Source organism: Babylonia areolata, chromosome 16 (genome assembly GCF_041734735.1).
Source record: "Babylonia areolata isolate BAREFJ2019XMU chromosome 16, ASM4173473v1, whole genome shotgun sequence".
Classification (NCBI taxonomy): Eukaryota; Metazoa; Mollusca; class Gastropoda; order Neogastropoda; family Buccinidae; genus Babylonia; species Babylonia areolata.
The window spans coordinates 653,292-675,734 of record NC_134891.1 but is presented as its reverse complement, the minus strand read 5'-3'; the positions used below and the strand labels follow the sequence as shown (position 1 = coordinate 675,734).

Below are 22,443 nucleotides of genomic sequence, written 5' to 3'. Positions count from 1 at the left end.
AATTGTGCTTTATTGGAATACATTTCCTCTGCATGTTAAGATGGCTAACAATGTTAACACTTTTAAAAATCTCATAGAACAGGTAAATAGTATCAGCAAGTTGAAATTCATTTATGATGAATGATATATATATATATATATATAATTACTATTATTACTCCTAAGCAAGTGTACTGGCAACTCAAATCAATATATTTTGTTGACTGGGGCACAAAAAAGTCGAAAGGCATATAAACGTCCCCAAAACTGAACTGAACTGAAGTAACATGTAAACATAATACAATGCGGACACTGTAGACGACGTTTACGTTTCAATAAAAATTATGATCACTCCCGTACACTTCCACTGGAGACATTTTTTCTTGTGAATGTGTTTGCGTAGTAATGTGTACGCGGCTTTCAATACACTTAACCTTTAATTTCCCCGTGTGTACTGTAAATGCACGTAAATGGATGTAAAGTGTTGTGTATAGGCCCGCTTGGTCACACGACAAGCCTACTTTTCATTTCCTGTACCTCGTCAAGGGGGACAACAAAATGCCCGGAAGCACGTCATTTTCAACGGCTGACCTGGAAGAAACGAAGAAAACAAATTTCAGATGCAAGTATAATTCTTGCAGATGAAATTATCTGCATCATTGAGTGTCATACAGTTTAGAAAATCGGAAAGATATTCAAGGTTACAATCTGCAGGTGAGAAATTGATTATGCTTTCGGTGAAGTGGTTATTTCACATGAGTGTTTGTCCTCAACGCATTCGCCATTTTGCCGGTCGATGTATTTGGACTTTTTTGAGGTAATGAAGCTTTTAGATCGGCACTTGTGCGGTGTTGGACTTCGGTTTCGATTTCGAAGACTTCGCGAAACTGTAATTTTTTTAATGGGCTTTCGTGCGACTTAAGTTGATTCTTAAAAGATGCCATTCTTTAGTTTAATTATTTACAGACACGTTCGTGTGTCAGAATGAAAGCAGACTTGACGCTGATCCATCCCGCACCGCTATTTTTACAGAAGTTGTTGAAGTTGTGATTTTCGATGGACCAAAGCCAGTGGATTGAAACTAAGAAGAAGTTGACAAAACATCTGTTATCTGAGATCAAACATTGCCCAAATATTCTTTTTTTTTCTTTCTTAAAAGAATACATATGTGATGGTTTGCACTGTAAAGATTAAAAGAAAAGATTCATTTAAATCAATAATCACAGTCAAACTGAAATAAGATAAGCGGGTTACACAAAAATAAGAAATGATTATTATGTAGTTATTTATGAGACACAACAGCAGTCCACTTCTTGAAGAGAAAAGACAAAAGAGTGGCACTGACAAAGTCAAAACAATATTTATAAATGTAATGATCAGTATATATATATGAATTGTGTTATTGTTAATCATTTGTTTTATTGAAAGATTCATCACACAATAAATAATATATGGAATAACACACACACACACACACAACACACATGTTTACAGACATGATGAACATGCAACATGGCCATAGACAATGCTAGACTATTGGAAGTCTAAAAAATAAAAAAGTCTTGGGATAATAGGAAGACTGTTTCAAGGCTGCTAAAGTCATGGAAATGTTGAACACTGCTAGGTCTGGTAAAGTCTTGGAATTTTCATACCTTTCATCACACTCAAAGTATTGGTGAACTTGTGCTCACACACACAGATGTCCACAATTTTTTTGTGCGTGTCCATGTCACACTGCCACAGAGTTCCTGCACCCCAAATTTGCACAATGGCACCTTCCATGTTGTGCCAGTGGAGTCAGTCACCATGTCGTGAGTGCAGCCAGCATATTTGTCAGCCCACGGCATTTAGGGTGGGCCCTGGAGTCTGTTCCACTATGAATAATTCTGTGCATTGTTCATTTGTTGCTTTGGAGGTTGACATAAGAAATTGGTAATATTCTTCTAATTATAATTTGATTATGATGATAATGATGGTGATGATAATTATAAATAGCAACAGTTGTAGTTGTGCTAGTAGTAGTAGTAGTAGTAGTAGTAATGATAGGAATGATAATAATAAACAGAAAATACACACACATGCAATGATGCATACGCATGCGCGCACGCACACATACACATGCGCACGCGCGCACACACACACACACACACACACACACACACACTCACTGTCATTATAAATATTATCAACATCCTTTTGCACTGTGGAAAATTGATACACACACACACACACACACACACACACACAGTGACACACACACACACACGCATATATATATATATATATATATTTAAAAAAATTTGTTTACCACAATTAATTCTTGCAAAAAACTATTTCAAACACAGATCTGTTCAGTAAACAACACATCTTGGACTGTCTTGTGACTTGTGTCGTTTATTAAAATTTAAATACACATCTAGTTCGGCAAGCATTAGGGGCGATTGTTAGTGGCTATTATTGTTACATGTATAATAAGCCCTGTTACAAGTTTTATCAAATCCGATTTTGAGAATGATCAACAATACTACAAGTTCTGGAGCCCTGCTTCACACTAACTCGGTTTAGTGAGTTCCATTAAGTAACTTCACCAGTCCCATCTCCACTACTACTATCATCACCATGACACTATTAGCTGAATATTTCCTTTTGTGGAAATTATTGATTGCTAATTTCTGATTATCAGTCTATCTATCTTTATAATTTTATTCATAGTATCTGTGATTAGTAATCATGAAACAAATAACCAGTTTAATGGGTAGAAAAAAAATAAAGGTTCAGTGTGGTATGTGATACAGCTGACTTTATATTATATAATCCATATTAATTGATATATGATCTACTTATTTTTGATTAAGTATCTCAAAGTCTAATTAGTGATAATGAAAGAGACAGACAAAATCAATGGGCAGCAAAATTCAGGTAGAATGTGGTATGTGATACTGCTGAGTAATTCTGTAGTATACACACTCACATGGGAAGAAAAATGTAAGTTCTGTGATATTTCTCTGTAAAGACTGGTAATGTATTGAAATGTATCAGTCTACTGTCTAGAGGTAAGTGGTACAGAAACAGACTGGTATTGTAATGTATCAGTCTACTGTCTAGAGGAAAGTGGTACAGAAACAGACTGGTAATGTATTGTAATGTATCAATCTATCAAGAGGAAAGTGGTACAGAAACACCGAAATATCAAGTGAGACACACAGCATGTTGTTTTGAATGAATTACTACTAATGTATAATTATTTGTTAAGAAAACCAACAACAAAACAAGTGGACAACATTTGAATGTGCAGAGAAAAGGGGGCAGTGTGCAATGTACTGACAGGAGGAGAAGGGGAAGCAAATCCACCACCCATGGCTGACCTGAAAGTGAAAGGTAAAACATCTGTTGGATCTTTTTCATCCTGTGTTCAGCATGTTAGTAGAGTCAGATGACAAATTCCCTGTGTGTCAATCTCTTCTTCAGTGCAGTGTCAGTAATTTCCATAGCAGGGAAAGACAAGACCTATTTCTTAACAAGGGTAATGCTAGACAAGCATAGTACATGTATGTTTTGGTTTTATTATCCAGCACTTACCCTCAGAGGCTAAAGGAGCACGTGTTGTAAACAGAGCACGTGTTGTAAACAAAGCACGTGTTGTAAACAGAGCACATGTTGTAAACAGAGCACATGTTGTAAACAAAGCACACGTTGTAAACAGAGCACGTGTTGTAAACAGAGCACGTGTTGTAAACAGAGCACATAACAGAGCACATGTTGTAAACAAAGCACGTGTTGTAAACAAAGCACTTGTTGTAAACAAAGCACGTGTTGTAAACAAAGGGGGAAAACGATCAAAACAAGCATTACTGCAAGCAGAGCACATGTTGTAAACAGAGCACGTGTTGTAAACAGAGCACGTGTTGTAAACAGAGCACATGTTGTAAACAAAGCACGTGTTGTAAACAGAGCACATGTTGTAAACAGAGCACGTGTTGTAAACAAAGGGGGAAAACGATCAAAACACAAGCATCACTGCAAGCAACCCCCTCTTCCTCCTGATCATCCCTTTCTCTGTTCCACCCTCCACCACCACCACCACCCCTTTCAGTGCAGAGTGAAAGAATGAGAGTTGGAGTCTCCCGTCGGACTGATGGATGAGTAGGCAGGCAGGCTTATCTGTCGGTGTGTGTCCTCATATGGGAGAAGAGGCTGATTCTGGATGCGCAGCACTTCCCACAGGTGTTGCAAGGAAAAATGTCTCCAGAAGTTGAGCCCTGCTTCCTTCGCTCATGTTTCTCCTTAATGGCCAGCGTTCTCTTGTTTTTGAACGTCTTTATCCCACGAGAGCACAGCATCCTTGGTCAAGGGCATCAGTTTCCCAGGAAGCGATGTCTGTGTCACAGGCTTTGAGGTTTGTCTTCAAGGTGTCCTTGAAGCGCTTTCAGGGTCTTCCAAGTTCACGGTGGCCTTCCTTCAGCTGGCCAGACAAGAGCATCTTCGGGATCCTGCTGTCTGTCATGCGGACAACGTGTCCTGTCCAGTGTAGCTGGCACTGGATCAGCAGGCTTTCGATGATGGGCAGGCCACTCCTCTCTAGGATGAGAGTAAACCAAAAGAAAAAAGCATGAAAATACTACAGTTTGAAAGCCAAACCTTCCTGAGCTCCTTTCATGGAGTGCCACTGACTTGATTACTGCTGGAACTACCAACAGCCACCACAGCTACTGTTGTCTTCCTGTTAGTTTCAGTTTCAAGATGTCAGAGCATGCAGACTTATCCATAATTATGCACTACACAACATCTACACAGTGAAAACAAATTTAACATGATATATATATATATATATATATATATATATATATAAAGGTGCCAGATCGTCACATAAACCCAAGGTGTTGATCAGAGTTTGACAGCCTTCCCCAGGTTTGTATAAAACATTCAGATATAGTGTAAAAAGAAAAGAAAAAAAAAGTATCAGTATTGAACAGTGGTTTGTATGACTGATTCACTTCCACAAGAAGGTGTATTCATGCTCAGCACACTGTATTATGGTGTAAATCAACTGTAATATTTGCAGTAGAACGTGATAAAAATCAGAGGACCTTTACAGTGGTAGTAGTTCAAAACGTGAGGACTGAAACAGTTCAGGGTCAGTTTCAAGGAGGTGTCAAACAGTTCAGGGTCAGTTTCAAGGAGGTGTCAAACAGTTCAGTGTCAGCTTCAAGGTGTCAAATAGTTCAGTCAGTGTCAAGGAGGTGTCAAACAGTTCAGTGTCAGCTTCAAGGAGGTGTCAAACAGGTCAGTGTCAATGAGGTGTCAAACAGTTCAATGTCAAGGAGGTGTCAAACAGTTCAGGGTCAGTTTCAAGGAGATGTCAAACAGTTCAGTGTCAGTTTCAAGGAGGTGTCAAACAGTTCAGTGTCAGCTTCAAGGAGGTGTCAAACAGTTCAGTGTCAGCTTCAAGGAGGTGTCAAACAGTTCAGTGTCAGTGTCAAGGAGGTGTCAAACAGTTCAGTGTCAGCTTCAAGGAGGTGTCAAACAGTTCAGTGTCAGTGTCAAGGAGGTGTCAAACAGTTCAGTGTCAGTTTCAAGGTGTCAAACAGTTCAGTGTAAGCTTCAAGGAGGTGTCAAACAGTTCAGTGTCAGTTTCAGGGAGGTGTCAAACAGTTCAGTGTCAGTTTCAGGGAGGTGTCAAACAGTTCAGTGTCAAGGAGGTGTCAAACAGTTCAGTGTCACGGAGGTGTCAAACAGTTCAGTGTCAAGGAGGTGTCAGACAGTTCAGTGTCAGCTTCAAGGAGGTGTCAGACAGTTCAGTGTCAGTGTCAAGGAGGTGTCAAACAGTTCAGTGTCAAGGAGGTGTCAAACAGTTCAGTGTCAGCTTCAAGGAGGTGTCAAACAGTTCAGTGTCAGCTTCAAGGAGGTGTCAAACAGTTCAGTGTCCGTGTCAAGGAGGTGTCAAACAGTTCAGTGTCCGTGTCAAGGAGGTGTCAGACACTCACGCACATGAATGGATCATTTTTTGCATGCATGCACATGTGTATGTGCGTATCCGCCCCCCCTTAGCCCCCACTCCAAGTGCCCCTCCCCCCCACACACACACTCTCTCTGTCTCTCTGTCTCTGTCTCTGTCTCTCTCTCTCTCTCGCAGATCTATAGTTGGAGAAGTTAGTCAATTATTTTCTTAGAAGATGACAACCAAACTGTTACAGGCCTTTTAAAGGTTTGTTTTTTTTAATTTTTGTTTTAAACATTATTCACATCAAGTACATAGGTTTAGAAATTAACAACATGTGTTGGTGGCGTAATGTGACACTGTGTGTGTGTTACAGAAGACACATGTGTTGATGATGTGGTGTGACACTCTGTGTGTTACAGAGGACATGTGTTGATGATGTGGTGTGACACTCTGTGTGTGTTACAGAGAACACATGTGTTGGTAACTTGGTGTGACACTGTGTATGTTACAGAGGACACATGTGTTGGTGACGTGGTGTGACACTCTGTGTGTGTTACAGAGGACACATGTTGGTGACGTGGTGTGACGCTTTGTGTGTTACAGAGGACATGTGTTGATGACTTGGTATGACGCTTTGTGTGTTACAGAGGACACATGTTGATGACTTACTAACAATAACAACAATAACAATAACAATAATGGTTTATTCACTTTTTGCAGGCCATCTGGCCCATATGAACAGGAGAAATGCTTGAAGGTAGCAAAAGATATGAAGTGAGTGAAAAAAGAAGTTTTTACTGCTAAAATCACGTGCATGTCAAAAGACACACCTGGTTCCATGTCACAACACGTAAGTGACTGACGTATTGATGACTTAGTGTATCACTGTGTGTGTGTTCTAGAAGACACATATGTAGGTGACATGTTATGATGCTCTGTGTGTTCCAGAGGACACAGACATGGACCTCAGTGCAGAGTGTGACGTCTGTGGCCAGAACCACGTCACAGAAGACTGTCCCATGCTTGGCCTGTCCACCTCAGATTTCAAAGCTCAAATCTCTCGGTCAGTCAGTGTCTTTGGGCAGTCAGCAGAAAGAAGGGAACGATTTGTCTTTCTTGAGGGCAGTGGAATTAGCAACTTTTTTCTTTTCTTTTTTTTTTTTTACATCCTGCCATCAGGGCAAAGAAAACAAAAACAAGAATAAAGAATTTATCAACACAAGAACAAGAAACATGTGCTTTTTGGTGTACTGCTTCATATTTGCAATCTGTACTCACGTGTTGTCATGGTATACAGACAACCTATATAACATAATTTTTTTTTTCCATGTACGTCTTCACATGCAGTTGCATGCCCTTATGATCTGAGTATTGTATGTATACATGTAGTTTAATGTGAGGCGCTTAGAGCCCTCCCTGTAGGTAGTTGGCATCATACAGGCACTGTGTATTATGTGTGCTGTATCACGTGGTGTGTATGCTGTGATGTGAGGTAGCTGGCACCATACAGGCACTGTGTATTACATGTGCTGTATCACGTGGTGTGTGAACTATGATGTGAGGTAGTTGGCACCATACAGGCACTGTGTATTACATGTGCTGCGTCACACTGTGTGTGAACTGTGATGTGAGGTAGTTGGCACCATACAGGCACTGTGTATTACATGTGCTGTATCACGTGGTGTGTATGCTGTGATGTGAGGTAGTTGGCACCATACACTATACAGGCACTGTGTATTACATGTGCTGTATCATGTGGTGTGTGAACTATGATGTGAGGTAGTTGGCACCATACAGGCACTGTGTATTACATGTGCTGTATCATGTGGTGTGTATGCTGTGATGTGAGGTAGCTGGCACCATACAGGCACTGTGTATTACATGTGCTGTATCACGTGGTGTGTGAACTATGATGTGAGGTAGTTGGCACCATACAGGCACTGTGTATTACATGTGCTGCGTCACACTGTGTGTGAACTGTGATGTGAGGTAGTTGGCACCATACAGGCACTGTGTATTACATGTGATGCGTCACGTGGTGTGTGCAGGGCACGGCTGACGGTGCCACACTACTTGGGTGTCATCGACTACCCGGATGGGGAAGTGGGCATTCTGGCCATGGAGGCCATCTCCAACAAGACCCAGCTGGGTCCCTTCGAGGCCAAGAAGACCTGTCACTGCCCGCCCGACCACGTCTTCATCCTCAAGGTCTCAGTTCTTAACCCTGTCACTGCCATTAAAGAAAAAGAAAAACACTGCAGGAATAGAGGAAGTGGTGTTTCAAGTCATTAATCAATAACCAGAACAATCTACCATCAAGTCATGAATCAATAACCAGAACAATCAGCTTTCAAGTCATAAATTAGTAACCAGAACAATCAGCCATGAAGTCATTAATCAATAACCAGAACAATCAGCCATAAAGTCATTAATCAATAACCAGAACAATCAGCCATAAAGTCATTAATCAATAACCAGAACAATCAGTCATAAACTGATAAAGTCATGGATCAATAACTAGAACAATCAGCCATAAAGTATTAAATCAACAACCAGAACAATCAGCCATAAAGTCATTAAATTGATTGATCAATAACCAGAACAATCAGCCATGAAGTCATAAATCAATAACCAGAACAATCAGCCATAAAGTCATTAATCAATAACCAGAACAATCAGTCATAAACTGATAAAGTCATGGATCAATAACTAGAACAATCAGCCATAAAGTCATTAAATTGATTAATCAATAACCAGAACAATCAGCCATAAAGTCATTAAATTGGTTAATCAGTAACCAGAACAATCAGCCATAAAGTCATTAATCAATAACCAGAACAATCAGCCATAAAGTCATTAATCAATAACCAGAACAATCAGCCATAAACTGATAAAGTCATGGGTCAATAACTAGAACAATCAGCCATAAAGTATTAAATCAACAACCAGAACAATCAGCCATAAAGTCATTAAATTGATTGATCAATAACCAGAACAATCAGCCATGAAGTCATAAATCAATAACCAGAACAATCAGCCATAAAGTCATTAATCAATAACCAGAACAATCAGTCATAAACTGATAGTCATGGATCAATAACTAGAACAATCAGCCATAAAGTCATTAAATTGATTAATCAATAACCAGAACAATCAGCCATAAAGTCATTAAATTGGTTAATCAGTAACCAGAACAATCAGCCATAAAATCATTAATCAATAACCAGAACAATCAGCCATAAAGTCATGGATCAATAACTAGAACAATCAGCCAGAAAGTCATTAATAACCAGAACATTGAGCCTCACCTCACGTCACCTCAGGCCCATAACTACAAAGTAGTCGTTGGGGGAAGCCTGAGGACCGCAGACGCAACCTCCCTTCTCCATCTGTCTCTGTCGGCAGCCGCCGGCAGCAGCTCATGTGTGTGGACTACATGACACAGCACATGTGTAATACACAGTGCCTGTATGGTGCCAACTACCTCACATCACAGCGGAGCCATAAAGTCATTAATCAATAACCAGAACAGTCAGCCATAAAGTCATTAATAACCAGAACAGTCAGCCATAAAGTCATTAATAACCAGAACAGTCAGCCATAAAGTCATTAATAACCAGAACAGTCAGCCATAAAGTCATTAATCAATAACCAGAACAGTCAGCCATAAAGTCATTAATAACCAGAACAGTCAGCCATAAAGTCATTAATCAATAACCAGAACAGTCAGCCATAAAGTCATTAATAACCAGAACAGTCAGCCATAAAGTCATCAATCAATAACTAGAACAGTCAGCCATAAAGTCATTAATCAATAACCAGAACAGTCAGCCATAAAGGCAGAAAATGGTCAGGAGATACACCACTCTGAATCAGAATGTGTGAATGTTCACCCTTCCACAGTTATTTCTCTTCTTTTGATGTCATCAGTGACGTCACTGTGTCCCTGAATTCTATAGGCATGGCAGTGGAGGGGTTAGCTGAACTCTGTTAATATTAGGCCTTTTCTGACCGTGATTTAATATTAGGCCTTTTTCTGACGGTGATACTGTGATTTAATATTAGGCTTTTTCTGACCATGATTTAACATTAGGTCTTTTCTCACCATGATTTAACATTAGGCCTTTTCTGACCATGATTTAACATTAGGCCTTTTCTGACCATGATTTAATATTAGGCCTTTTCTGACCATGATTTAATATTAGGCCTTTTCTGACCATGATTTAACATTAGGCCTTTTCTGACCGTGACGATAGGGGTGGGAAGGGGTGGAGACTCCTATGTCAACTAAGACCCATTGTAAAGAACAACACTAATGTACTATGACAAGCATGAAAAGAACAATTTGAACAAAAGGCACACATCATGCTCTCACTCATGGACACACAGATATCAGTTCCTGGTTACCTGTTAAACAAAGGGAGAAAAGGAGAGAGAGAGAGAGATGGGGGAAAGAGAACAGAGAGAGAGAGACAAAGAAACAGACTGTTGAACAACCATCCTGAAGGTAAGGACTCTTGTGAGGGGGATTTCTTGACGCTTGACTGCCTTTTGCTACGCTGTTTCACTCACACATATTTAAAATGCCACAGTCAGAAGGAAAATTCTTTTTGTCCCCCCCTCAACCCCCTCCCCCCTTCCACCTCCCATCTCGCTGGGATCATGTTTGAAGATGGACACTCACAGGTGAACAAAGTGCGGAAGACCCAGTATTGTCATGGTGAACGAGCATTTAATGTTTCAAAATTTCAGCCAGTCGTATCAGACTTCTCATTCAGCACATGTCAAGCGGAAGTCGAATTGCCATTGTGGAATCGACTGCATCACCAAGAGTTGCTTTTCAGTCACCTAAATATTTCACCACAAGAACTAGATTCAGTCCATGCTGAAACATACTTTACTCTGTTTTTTTGCTTTTGTTGTTTGGGGTTGTTTTGGGGGGTTTCTTTTTCATACTGTCAGATTCCATCCCCTGACAGCAACACAATCTGTAGGGGTTTTGTCCACACTGTCAGATTCTGTCCCCTGACAGCAACACGATCTGTAGGGGTTTTGTCCACACTGTCAGATTCTGTCCCCTGACAGCAACATGATCTGTAGGGGGTTTGTCCACACTGTCAGATTCTGTCCCCTGACATCAACACGATCTGTAGGGGGTTTGTCCACACTGTCAGATTATGTCCCCTGACAGCAACATGATCTGTAGGGGGTTTGTCCACACTGTCAGATTCTGTCCCCTGACAGCAACATGATCTGTAGGGGTTTGTCCACACTGTCAGATTCTGTCCCCTGACAGCAACACGATCTGTAGGGGTTTTGTCCACACTGTCAGATTCTGTCCCCTGACAGCAACACGATCTGTAGGGGTTTTTGTCCACACAGTCAGATTCTGTCCCCTGACAGCAACACGATCTGTAGGGGGTTTGTCCACACTGTCAGATTCTGTCCCCTGACAGCAACATGATCTGTAGGGGTTTGTCCACACTGTCAGATTCTGTCTCCTGACAGCAACACAATCTGTAGGGGTTTGTCCACACTGTCAGATTCTGTCCCCTGACATCAACACAATCTGTAGGGGTTTTGTGCACACTGTCAAATTCTTTCCCCTGGCAGCAACACGATCTGTAGGGGTTTTGTCCACACTGTCAGATTCTGTCCCCTGACATCAACACGATCTGTAGGGGTTTTGTCCACACTGTCAAATTCTTTCCCCTGGCAGGAACACAATCTGTAGGGGTTTTGTCCACACAGTCAGATTCTGTCTCCTGACAGCAACACAATCTGTAGGGGTTTGTCCACACGGTCAGATTCTGTCCCCTGACGGCAACACAATCTGTTGATGTTTTTTGTCCACACGGTCAGATTCTGTCCCCTGACGGCAACACAATCTGTTGAAGTTTTTTGTCTACACGATCAGATTCTGTTCCCTGGTGGCAACACAATCTGTTAATGTTTTTTGTGCACACGGTCAGATTCTGTCCCCTGACGGCAACACAATCTGTTAATGTTTTTTGTCCACACGGTCAGATTCTGTCCCCTGACGGCAACACAATCTGTTAATGTTTTTTGTCCACACGGTCAGATTCTGTCCCCTGACGGCAACACAATCTGTCTGGACGCGTCCAGCGAGAACCACTGCAACTGGATGGCGCTGGTGCAGGTGGCGCGCAGTGCGGAGGAGCAGAACTGCATGGCCTACCAGCTGGGCATCAACATTTACTTCAACACCACGCGGGACATCCCTGCCGGAACCCCTCTCAGGGTCTGGTACGCCACCAAGTACGCCCAGAAACTGGGCAGGCCTGCCACTCCTGACGGGAAGACACGCTGTGAGTGATCATGATGGTAGTGATGACTGATGATGATGACCATCATGATGATGATCGTAATGATATTTGTAATGATAATAACAAAAACAGTGCATGTAAATGCTACGATGATGTCTTCCATGTTGGGGGCGATGGATGGTGGGATGGACAGGTTTGTGCAGGTTTTTAAAAGTTTGTTGTTGTTTCTCTGAGTTTGTGAAAAATGATGGTGATACCCCTAAGGTCAGAGTCTGCCTCATAAAAGAAAAGAAGATGTAGTAAAAACAGCATGCCTTTTTGTTAAGTTCTTTAAAAGTCTTTGATAAGATATGAACAGTCTATTCAAGCAGTACTGATATCTTTGTCCACCACTGTTCCAAACTGCATTGTATTCATGCTCTGTGTGTGTGTGTGTGTGTGTGTGTGTGTGTGTGTGTGTGTGAGTGAGTCATACAACTTGTGTCATGATATCTGTTTCAAGCTTGTGTAAATGGATTTATTTCATTATTTCATCATTTACAGTCAATGAACTCTGCACATGTCATTATGACAGGAAGCGTAGAGTACAGCCTTGTCACGCAGTCGCAAACCAAAATGGACCTCCATAGCAACATCGTCATCATCATCATCATCGTCATCCTCCCCAGTCCTTCATCATCATCAGTATAAACAAAACAGTCTCAGAGTCTGTGGCCTTTCATGCCCTGTTCTCACGGTGACCTCAGTTTCGATACCCCTCAACTTCCGTGCTTGGGGTGAGTCCTGTCAATGTCGTCAGTGTCGGCAGATTCATGGTGGGCTGTTGTTGGAGGGATGTGGTGGCAGTCTCCACTCAGGGAGGGACGCTCGCTCAGTCTGGCTCCGCAACAAAGCCATTATTGTCGTTAGTAGGGGGCTTAGTAGGTGGTGTCCTAAGTGCGTTAAATGAGAACAGGCACCACTGAACACCACCGAAGTGACTCAGCAGCAGCGCAGGGTCTCCTCTGGTGTGTGGTCCTCCTTGCGACCTAACATCGCTAGTTCCCTGTGGACTGCCGACGCTGGAACTGTGGCGGACGAACTCTGGTGTGATCGTGTATGAGGGAATCAAAATGAGCGACGTGAGAAGTAATGCCATTGAAATGGTGCAGATGATGGGGCAGCAAAAAAAAAGAAAAGAAAAAAAGAACTCTGCGCATGTGAAGCACTTTGAGCTGTTTGAGAGAAAAAACAGAAGTGCTGGTTTTTTGTTTGTTTGTGTTTTTTTAATTCATTCTACTCTAGGTAATGGTTAATTCATACCATGATTACTTCCTCTGTGGACCAGGTTTTGGTATTCTCGTACCAACACACTATTCTAGCTTATTAAGTGCTTTTTTTAAATTCATTCTACTCTGGGTAAGGGTTAATTCATACCATGATTACTTCCTCTGTGGACCAGGTATGGGTATTCTCGTACCAACACACTGTTCTAGCTTATTAAGTGCTTTTTTAATTCATTCTACTCTAGGCAATGGTTAATTCATACCATGATTACTTCCTCTGTGGACCAGGTATGGGTATTCTCGTACCAACACACTATTCTAGCTTATTAAGTTATTTCATTCTTTCTTGGTACAGTTGGCATTCTAAGCTGAACCATGTATGGATTCCAAAAGCATAAAAACAATGCTTTGTTTGACTGATTAAATGAACAATTCTCCATTGATTTTCGCCATTTTTGTGAACCACCCTGTTTTGTCGTTGTTGGGTTTTTTTGGGTTTTTTTAATTTCTTTTAATCACAACAGATTTCTCTGTGTGAAATTTGGGCTGCTCTCCCCAGGGAGAGAGCATCGCTATACTACAGCGCCACCCTTTTTCTTCTGTGTGTGTGTATTTTTTCCTGCGTGCAGTTTTATTTGTTTTTCCTATTGAAGTGGATTTTTTCTACAGAATTTTGCCAGGAGCAACCCTTTTGTTGCTGTGGGTTCTTTTATGTGCGCTAAGTGCATGCTGCACACGGGACCTCGGTTTATCGTCTCATCCGAATGACTAGCATCCAGACCACCTCTCCAGGTCTAGTGGAGGGGGAGAAAATTTTGGCGGCTGAGCCGTGATTCGAACCAGTGCGCTCAGATTCTCTGGCTTCCTAGGCGGACGCGTTACCTCTAGGCCATCACTCCACTGCAGTGGTCTGATGTAGTGTTGGTCCAGGGGAGTTGTAGCTGGCATGTGGCTGTGGGGCAGAATGAGTTAAAGTATAATTATTGGTACTTTCATTATTTGTTGTTGATAGAGAGGGTTTGCAGACAGTAGTCTGATTTTCGTGAAGGCTCCCTGGTTATTTTTAGTGAGAACCCCATGTGAATCCGCGTCTCCATTCTTTGTTTTTTCGGGTCACCAAAAGGCTAAAATATCATCGTGGAAATTGCTGTTCTGATGAAAGAATTTTGGACATTTCCAGTGACTGTTCTTGCAATTTTAGAAGGTGTATTTGGTTTTATAATTGCACTCACTATTTGCTTTAGTCTTCTATGTTTACTTTGAGCATGTTTCTTGTCGCATCTCTGCCATCACGTATTCAGTTTGATCCATTTATCAACTCTGCCGTAATGTCGTCCAAACAAAGGCAGCACTAACTCAGAAGAGCCAGTCATGGTGTGTGCTGCCCATGACATCATATGACCTACTTCTCGCTCTGTAGTGACAGTGGTGTGCTGCCCATGACATCATATGACCTACTTCTCGCTCTGTAGTGACGGTGGTGTGCTGCCCATGACATCATATGACCTACTTCTCGCTCTGTAGTGACGGTGGTGTGCTGCCCATGACATCATATGGTGCTGCCATGACATCATATGACCTACTTCTCGCTCTGTAGTGACGGTGGTGTGCTGCCCATGACATCATATGACCTACTTCTCGCTCTGTAGTGACGGTGGTGTGCTGCCCATGACATCATATGACCTACTTCTTGCTCTGCAAGCGACAAAAGGTTCACCAGGAAAGCAGGCCTCCAAACCCTGCCTGTTGTCATTATCAATAGTGTATTCATTGCTGTGACGGCCTGTCCCCAGCCATGCTGGCCAGCAAACCCTCCCTGTCATTATCAATAGTGTATTCATTGCTGTGACGGCCTGTCCCCAGCCATGCTGGCCTGTAAACCCTCCCTTTTGTCATCATCAATAGTGTATTCATTGCTGTGACGGCCTGTCCCCAGCCATGCTGGCCAGCAAACCCTCCCTGTCATTATCAATAGTGTATTCATTGCTGTGACGGCCTGTCCCCAGCCATGCTGGCCAGCAAACCCTCCCTGTTGTCATTATCAATAGTGTATTCATTGCTGTGACGGCCTGTTCCCAGCCATGCTGGCCTACAAACCCTCCCTGTTGTCATTATCAATAGTGTATTCATTGCTGTGACGGCCTGTCCCCAGCCATGCTGGCCTCCAAACCCTCCCTGTTGTCATTATCAGTAGTGTATTCATTGCTGTGACAGCCTGTCCCCAGCCATGCTGGCCAGCAAACCCTCCCTGTTGTCATTATCAATAGTGTATTCATTGCTGTGATGGCCTGTCCCCAGCCATTCTAGCCAGCAAACCCTCCCTGTTGTCATTATCAATAGTGTATTCATTGCTGTGACAGCCTGTCCCCAGCCATTCTAGCCAGCAAACCCTCCCTGTTGTCATTATCAATAGTGTATTCATTGCTGTGACGGCCTGTCCCCAGCCATGCTGGCCAGCAAACCCTCCCTGTTGTCATTATCAATAGTGTATTCATTGCTGTGACGGCCTGTCCCCAGCCATGCTGGCCAGCAAACCCTCCCTGTTGTCATTATCAATAGTGTATTCATTGCTGTGACGGCCTGTCCCCAGCCATGCTGGCCTGTAAACCCTCCCTGTCATTATCAATAGTGTATTCATTGCTGTGACGGCCTGTCCCCAGCCATGCTGGCCTGTAAACCCTCCCTTTTGTCATCATCAATAGTGTATTCATTGCTGTGACGGCCTGTCCCCAGCCATGCTGGCCAGCAAACCCTCCCTGTTGTCATTATCAGTAGTGTATTCATTGCTGTGACGGCCTGTCCCCAGCCATGCTGGCCAGCAAACCCTCCCTGTTGTCATTATCAATAGTGTATTCATTGCTGTGACGGCCTGTCCCCAGCCATGCTGGCCTCCAAACCCTCCCTGTTGTCATTATCAATAGTGTATTCATTGCTGTGACGGCCTGTCCCCAGCCATGCTGGCCTCCAAACCCTCCCTGTTGTCATTATCAGTAGTGTATTCATTGCTGTGACAGCCTGTCCCCAGCCATGCTGGCCAGCAAACCCTCCCTGTTGTCATTATCAATAGTGTATTCATTGCTGTGACGGCCTGTCCCCAGCCATTCTAGCCAGCAAACCCTCCCTGTTGTCATTATCAATAGTGTATTCATTGCTGTGACAGCCTGTCCCCAGCCATTCTAGCCAGCAAACCCTCCCTGTTGTCATTATCAATAGTGTATTCATTGCTGTGACGGCCTGTCCCCAGCCATGCTGGCCAGCAAACCCTCCCTGTTGTCATTATCAATAGTGTATTCATTGCTGTGACGGCCTGTCCCCAGCCATGCTGGCCAGCAAACCCTCCCTGTTGTCATTATCAATAGTGTATTCATTGCTGTGACGGCCTGTCCCCAGCCATGCTGGCCTGTAAACCCTCCCTGTCATTATCAATAGTGTATTCATTGCTGTGACGGCCTGTCCCCAGCCATGCTGGCCTGTAAACCCTCCCTTTTGTCATTATCAATAGTGTATTCATTGCTGTGACGGCCTGTCCCCAGCCATGCTGGCCAGCAAACCCTCCCTGTTGTCATTATCAATAGTGTATTCATTGCTGTGACGGCCTGTCCCCAGCCATGCTGGCCAGCAAACCCTCCCTGTTGTCATTATCAATAGTGTATTCATTGCTGTGACGGTGTCCCCAGCCATGCTGGGAATGGACATCAGCAGCTGGCAGAGTGAAGACAGCCCCCAGACCCACCCCCACCCCCACCCCTCCAGCGGTGAAGGGCTGTTGGAAGCCGCCGCCTACCTGTCCTCGGTGCTGCCCTCTACCACGGCCGCTGCAGGCGACGCCATGCCGGCAGTCCTGGTCAAAGGTGACTGCTCTGCAAATGGCGGCCAGATCTACTCCTGCTCCAAGTGTTCCCAGGTTCGAACCTTGGCTTTTGTTGCTTCACTGGCTTGGGGTGGTTGCTTGTGTGTGTGGTTTGTAGCGGGCAGTTTGTGCACTTTGTCTAAGTGTGTGTGTTTCCGTACATGTGATTTGTCCAAGTGCATGTGTTGATGCATGCTGTTTGGTTTGGTTGGTTGGTTTTTTGTGTTTTTTGTTGTATGTTTTTGGGGTGAGGATGGATAGATTATGAAATAGAAAGGTTTTTTATTGCTGTTTTGTCTCAATATTTCTTTGTTTCTCCATACAGTATGTTAATGTGTGTGTGAGTGTGCATGTATGCGCATGTGTGCATATGTGTGTATGTACACGTCTGTGTATGTGTGTGTGCAGGCCTTTTTCTCGCAGAGCGACTATGCCATCCACCTGCGAGGCCACCTGATGCCCACCAGCCTGCTGTCCCAGACACGCAGTGGCAAGAGGGGCCGACCTTGGGGTCGGGTGGGGGTGCTGACGCCCATGGGCCGCAGGGGCCCGGGGCGGCCCAAGAAGAACGCTGGCCCTTGGAAGGAGCCTGGAGAAGTCCTGCCCAGGCCCTCCAGACCCTATAAAAAGCGAGGCCGTCCTCGAAAAGTGGTGGTGGCCCAGAAACCAGAACCGGAGGTGGTGGTTGAATTGAAAGAGGAGGGAGAGACAGGGGAGGGCACTGAGGCAGAGGGGATGGCTGACACCAGAGGGCTTGATAGCGCTGAACTGTCAGCTGACATGGGCCAGGCACACAGCAGCTCTGCTAGCGCTGAGGAGGCGGACATGCAGGTGGGAAACTCCGCCACGGGTCCCGGTGGCGAGGGGAAGGAGAGGGCAGAAATAAAGATGGAAGCCTGTGACACACCTCCACCCTCGGTGAGGTCGGGCGACCCTGAAGCTGTGGCCTTGGGGAGGTCGGGTGACCCTGAAGCTGTGGCAGGCGAGGACAGAGAAGAGGACGGCAGCAGAGCACACTGTCCCCAGGCCACAGACCCAGGCCAGGAGAATCCCCAGGCCACAGACCCAGGCCAGGAGAATCCCCAGGCCATGGACCCAGGCCAGGAGAATCCCCAGGCCACTGACACAGGCCAGCAGACTCCCCAGGACCCAAGCTCAGCGACGCCAGTGGTGGAAAAAGTGGCCAAGCGGCGAGGCCGCCCCCGGAAAAGTGTGATGCAGAAAAGCGGGGAGGGGGGGAGCAGTGGCAGCCCTGTGAAAGGTGGGGATCCCCCACCCTCCCTGCCCTCCTCGCTGTCCTCCCGCAGGGTCCAGCCCCGACGCACACTGAAGGGGAAGCGCACCGCCACCTTCCGCTACCCAGGGGAGAGCACCTCGGACGACGATGACGATGATGACAGAACCAAAGGCCGGAATGTCCTGAAACAGGCGCTGAAGGTGAAGGAGTATTCTGACGATGATGACGAGGACGAGGAGGATAACAGACGGCGCAGAGGTGGTCTGGAGCCCGGGGAGGTGGTGGGGGAGGGGGTGGAGATCACAGTGCAGACAGCGGAGGGGGTGATCCTGTCCAAGACGCCCGTCATTCTGCTGGACCAGGACACAGGGCAGGCCCAGGCCTTGGATCCCAACACTCTGTCCCTCGTCACCACAGGTCTGAGGTGTTTGTGTGTGTTGTCTGTCTCTGCGTGTGTGCTGTCTGTGTGTGTGGCTGTGTGAGTGAGACACAAGGCAGGCCTAGGCCTTGGATCCCAACACTCTGTCCCTCATCACCACAGGTTTGTGTTGTCTGTGTGTTGTCTGTTTCTGTGTGTCAGTATAACACGGGGCATGCCAGGTTGTGTGGATCCCACCAGTCTGGTCACCACACATGTGTTATGTGTGTCGTGTGTGTATGTACTCTCTTCAGTGTGTATATTGTGGTCACCACGCATGTGTGTTATATGTGTCGTGTGTGTATGTGTACTCTCTTCAGTGTGTATCTTGTGGTCACCACACATGTGTTATGTGTGTCGTGTGTGTATGTACTCTCTTCAGTGTGTATATTGTGGTCACCACGCATGTGTGTTATATGTGTCGTGTGTGTATGTGTACTCTCTTCAGTGAATATCTTGTGGTCACCACAGTTGTGTGTTATGTGTGTCGTGTGTGTGTGTGTACTCTCTTCAGTGTGAATCTTGTGGTCACCACAGGTGTGTGTTATGTGTGTGTGTGTGCTCTCTTGTGTGTATCTTGTGGTCACCACAGGTGTGTTATGTGTGTCATGTGTGTGTCTACTCTCTGCACGCAGAAGATATACTGTTCTTCCTCCAAATTACTGTGTATATACATCCAGAAATACAGTAGAAGTTAGTTCCCTTTCTGTGCGGTTTATATGTGTAGGAAAGTGAAGACCGTTTATATGTGTAGGAAAGTGAAGACCGTTTATGACCGTTTATATGTGTAGGAAAGTGAAGACTGTTTATATGTGTAGGAAAGTGAAGAGCGTTTTGTTGAGACGAATGTTGAAGCTGGAGCATTTCATATGTGTAGGAAAGTGAAGACTGTTTTGATGAGACGAATGTTGAAGCTGGAGCGTTTTATATGTGTAGGAAAGTGAAGACCGTTTTGATGAGAGTAATTTTGAAGCTGGAGCGTTTTATATGTGTAGGAAAGTGAAGACCGTTTTGATGAGAGTAATTTTGAAGCTGGAGCAGTGCTTCGGTGCAGGGGTCAGTGAGTTAATGTCGTCCCTGGCGGTGGGCACAGCTGAAAACTACAGCAGTTCAGTTGTACTGAACGTCACTTATAAATGTCAGCCTCCTTTTCACTTTTCGGGGCGGGGGGGGGGGGGGGGGGGAATCTATTTTACTTGTTTTCTTCTTCTTCTTCTTTTTATGGGTGAGTTGGCCTGAGATGAACCAGTGTCAATTCCTTTACTCTACAGGGGTGGACAGTTCTGGTCAGCAGGTAGTGGTTCTTCAGTCCACCCCTTCCTCCACCACCACCGCCACCACCACCACCCTCCCTGCGGAGGAGGAAGATGCCTCCACAGCAACCACCGCCACCACCACCACCATCACCACCACCCCAACCACTGCCACCATCCCCTGTGAGGGGGAGGAAGATGGTGCCACCACCACCACCCCCACCGCCCCCCTGCACACCGGCAGCAGCACGGCTGTCAGCACCAGCCAGTCGCAAACGTCGGAATCGTCGGACATGGCCCCTGACGGGCTGACCACGCTGGTGGACGCTGCGCTGTCCTCACACCCCATGGACAAGGCCACAGAGGGCGCCACCGCCTTCCTCAAGGTGAGGGGCGAGGGGAGGGGTGTTCATTTATTGGTGAAGCCGTGGCCTGCTGGAAGCATGTCTCCATGATTTCAAGACCCGTACGGACCATGATTTTATGTATAATTTATTTATTTATTCAGTCATTTTTTATTCATTTATATATTTTTTATTTATCTTTACTATTTTTTTTTTTTAATCATTATTCACACAGCTGTCTGTGCATTAGGAATGTCCCCTCTTTTTTTTCTTTTTTTTTTCCTTTTTTTTTTCTTTTTTTTTTTCTCAACATTAGATTTTCTTGAACAAGAAGAAAGAAAAGAAAAGAAAAAGGAATATGAAATGATGGAATGAACTTTCTCGATGATTTAAACAGGATGTGTTTCAAGAAATTTGTTTTTCAAGTGAGAACCAGCTCCCGGATTAAGTAGGTACTGGCAACCTTTTTAGAAAAAAAAAATTCTGTTAAAACAACATTACAGGAACAGGAGTCAAGATGGCTGCCGGAAAAAGAGGGCGCTAGTCAGGGGGCAAAGGGGAGGTTACCTACTTCCGGAAGGTTATCGGCCGTAGTTACTTTCGTTTTCCCCGCATAGGCGGATAGTAGTTTGCACAGGACAGGAATATCAGACCCCTGTCAGAGTCTGTACCAGTGGGTCAAGGTAAGTATGTTACTTAAACATAATTTTAGGAAGAAAATTTCCTTTAAAACAGATTGGATTAAAACTATAAGTCAAAACAAACATCCCACAACAAAAAACTATGTTTCTGTCTGTATTAGAACCAAAGTTACAGCTGTCTGTATCAGAACCAAAGTACAGCTGTCTGTATCAGAACCAAAGTTACAGCCAAAGTTACAGCTGTCAGTATCAGAACCCAAGTTACATCTGTCACGCTCGCACGCGCACGACAGAACCTCTCTCGCGCGCAGTTACAGCTGTCTGTATCAGAACCAAAGTTACAGCTGTCAGTATCAGAACCAAAGTTACAGCTGTCTGTATTAGAACCAAAGTTACAGCTGTCTGTATCAGAACCAAAGTTACAGCTGTCAGTATCAGAACCAAAGTTACAGCTGTCAGTATCAGAACCAAAGTTACAGCTGTCAGTATCAGAACCAAAGTTACAGCTGTCAGTATCAGAACCAAAGTACAGCTGTCTGTATCAGAACCAAAGTTACAGCTGTCAGTATCAGAACCAAAGTTACAGCTGTCAGTATCAGAACCAAAGTTACAGCTGTCAGTATCAGAACCAAAGTTACAGCTGTCAGTATCAGAACCAAGTTAGATCAGAACCAAAGTTACAGCTGTCTGTATCAGAACCAAAGTTACAGCTGTCAGTATCAGAACCAAAGTTACAGCTGTCAGTATCAGAACCAAAGTTACAGCTGTCAGTATCAGAACCAAAGTTACAGCTGTCAGTATCAGAACCAAAGTTAGTATCAGAACCAAAGTTACAGCTGTCAGTATCAGAACCAAAGTTACAGCTGTCAGTATCAGAACCAAAGTTACAGCTGTCTGTATCAGAACCAAAGTTACAGCTGTCAGTATCAGAACCAAAGTTACAGCTGTCTGTATCAGAACCAAAGTTACAGCTGTCAGTATCAGAACCAAAGTTACAGCTGTCAGTATCAGAACCAAAGTTACAGCTGTCTGTATTAGAACCAAAGTTACAGCTGTCTGTATTAGAACCAAAGTTACAGCTGTCTGTATCAGAACCAAAGTTACAGCCAATTGAAGTTGAGCCTTTTTGTGCGTCATTTTGAGCTTTTGGACAAATCTCCAATCTTACAGCATCACTGCATGTATACTAAACAACAGAGACAGCTAAAAATTTAGAAAAATGATATTT

The 22,443-nt window shown here is 44.3% G+C and overlaps 1 protein-coding gene across 1 annotated transcript in view; it reads left to right on the top strand.

The window, feature by feature from the left end:
- The first annotated feature begins 557 nt into the window (after positions 1-557).
- LOC143291054 (uncharacterized) overlaps positions 558-22,443 on the top strand; it is a 52,321-nt gene continuing 30,435 nt past the window's right edge. Inside the window, exons 1-8 of the mRNA XM_076600639.1 lie at positions 558-693; positions 3,275-3,357; positions 6,869-6,983; positions 7,969-8,128; positions 12,003-12,249; positions 17,150-17,376; positions 17,731-18,976; positions 20,249-20,616. Coding sequence (XP_076456754.1) covers positions 3,336-3,357; positions 6,869-6,983; positions 7,969-8,128; positions 12,003-12,249; positions 17,150-17,376; positions 17,731-18,976; positions 20,249-20,616 — 2,385 coding nt within the window. The 5' untranslated portion in view covers positions 558-693; positions 3,275-3,335. The remainder of the gene's footprint in view (positions 694-3,274; positions 3,358-6,868; positions 6,984-7,968; positions 8,129-12,002; positions 12,250-17,149; positions 17,377-17,730; positions 18,977-20,248; positions 20,617-22,443) is intronic.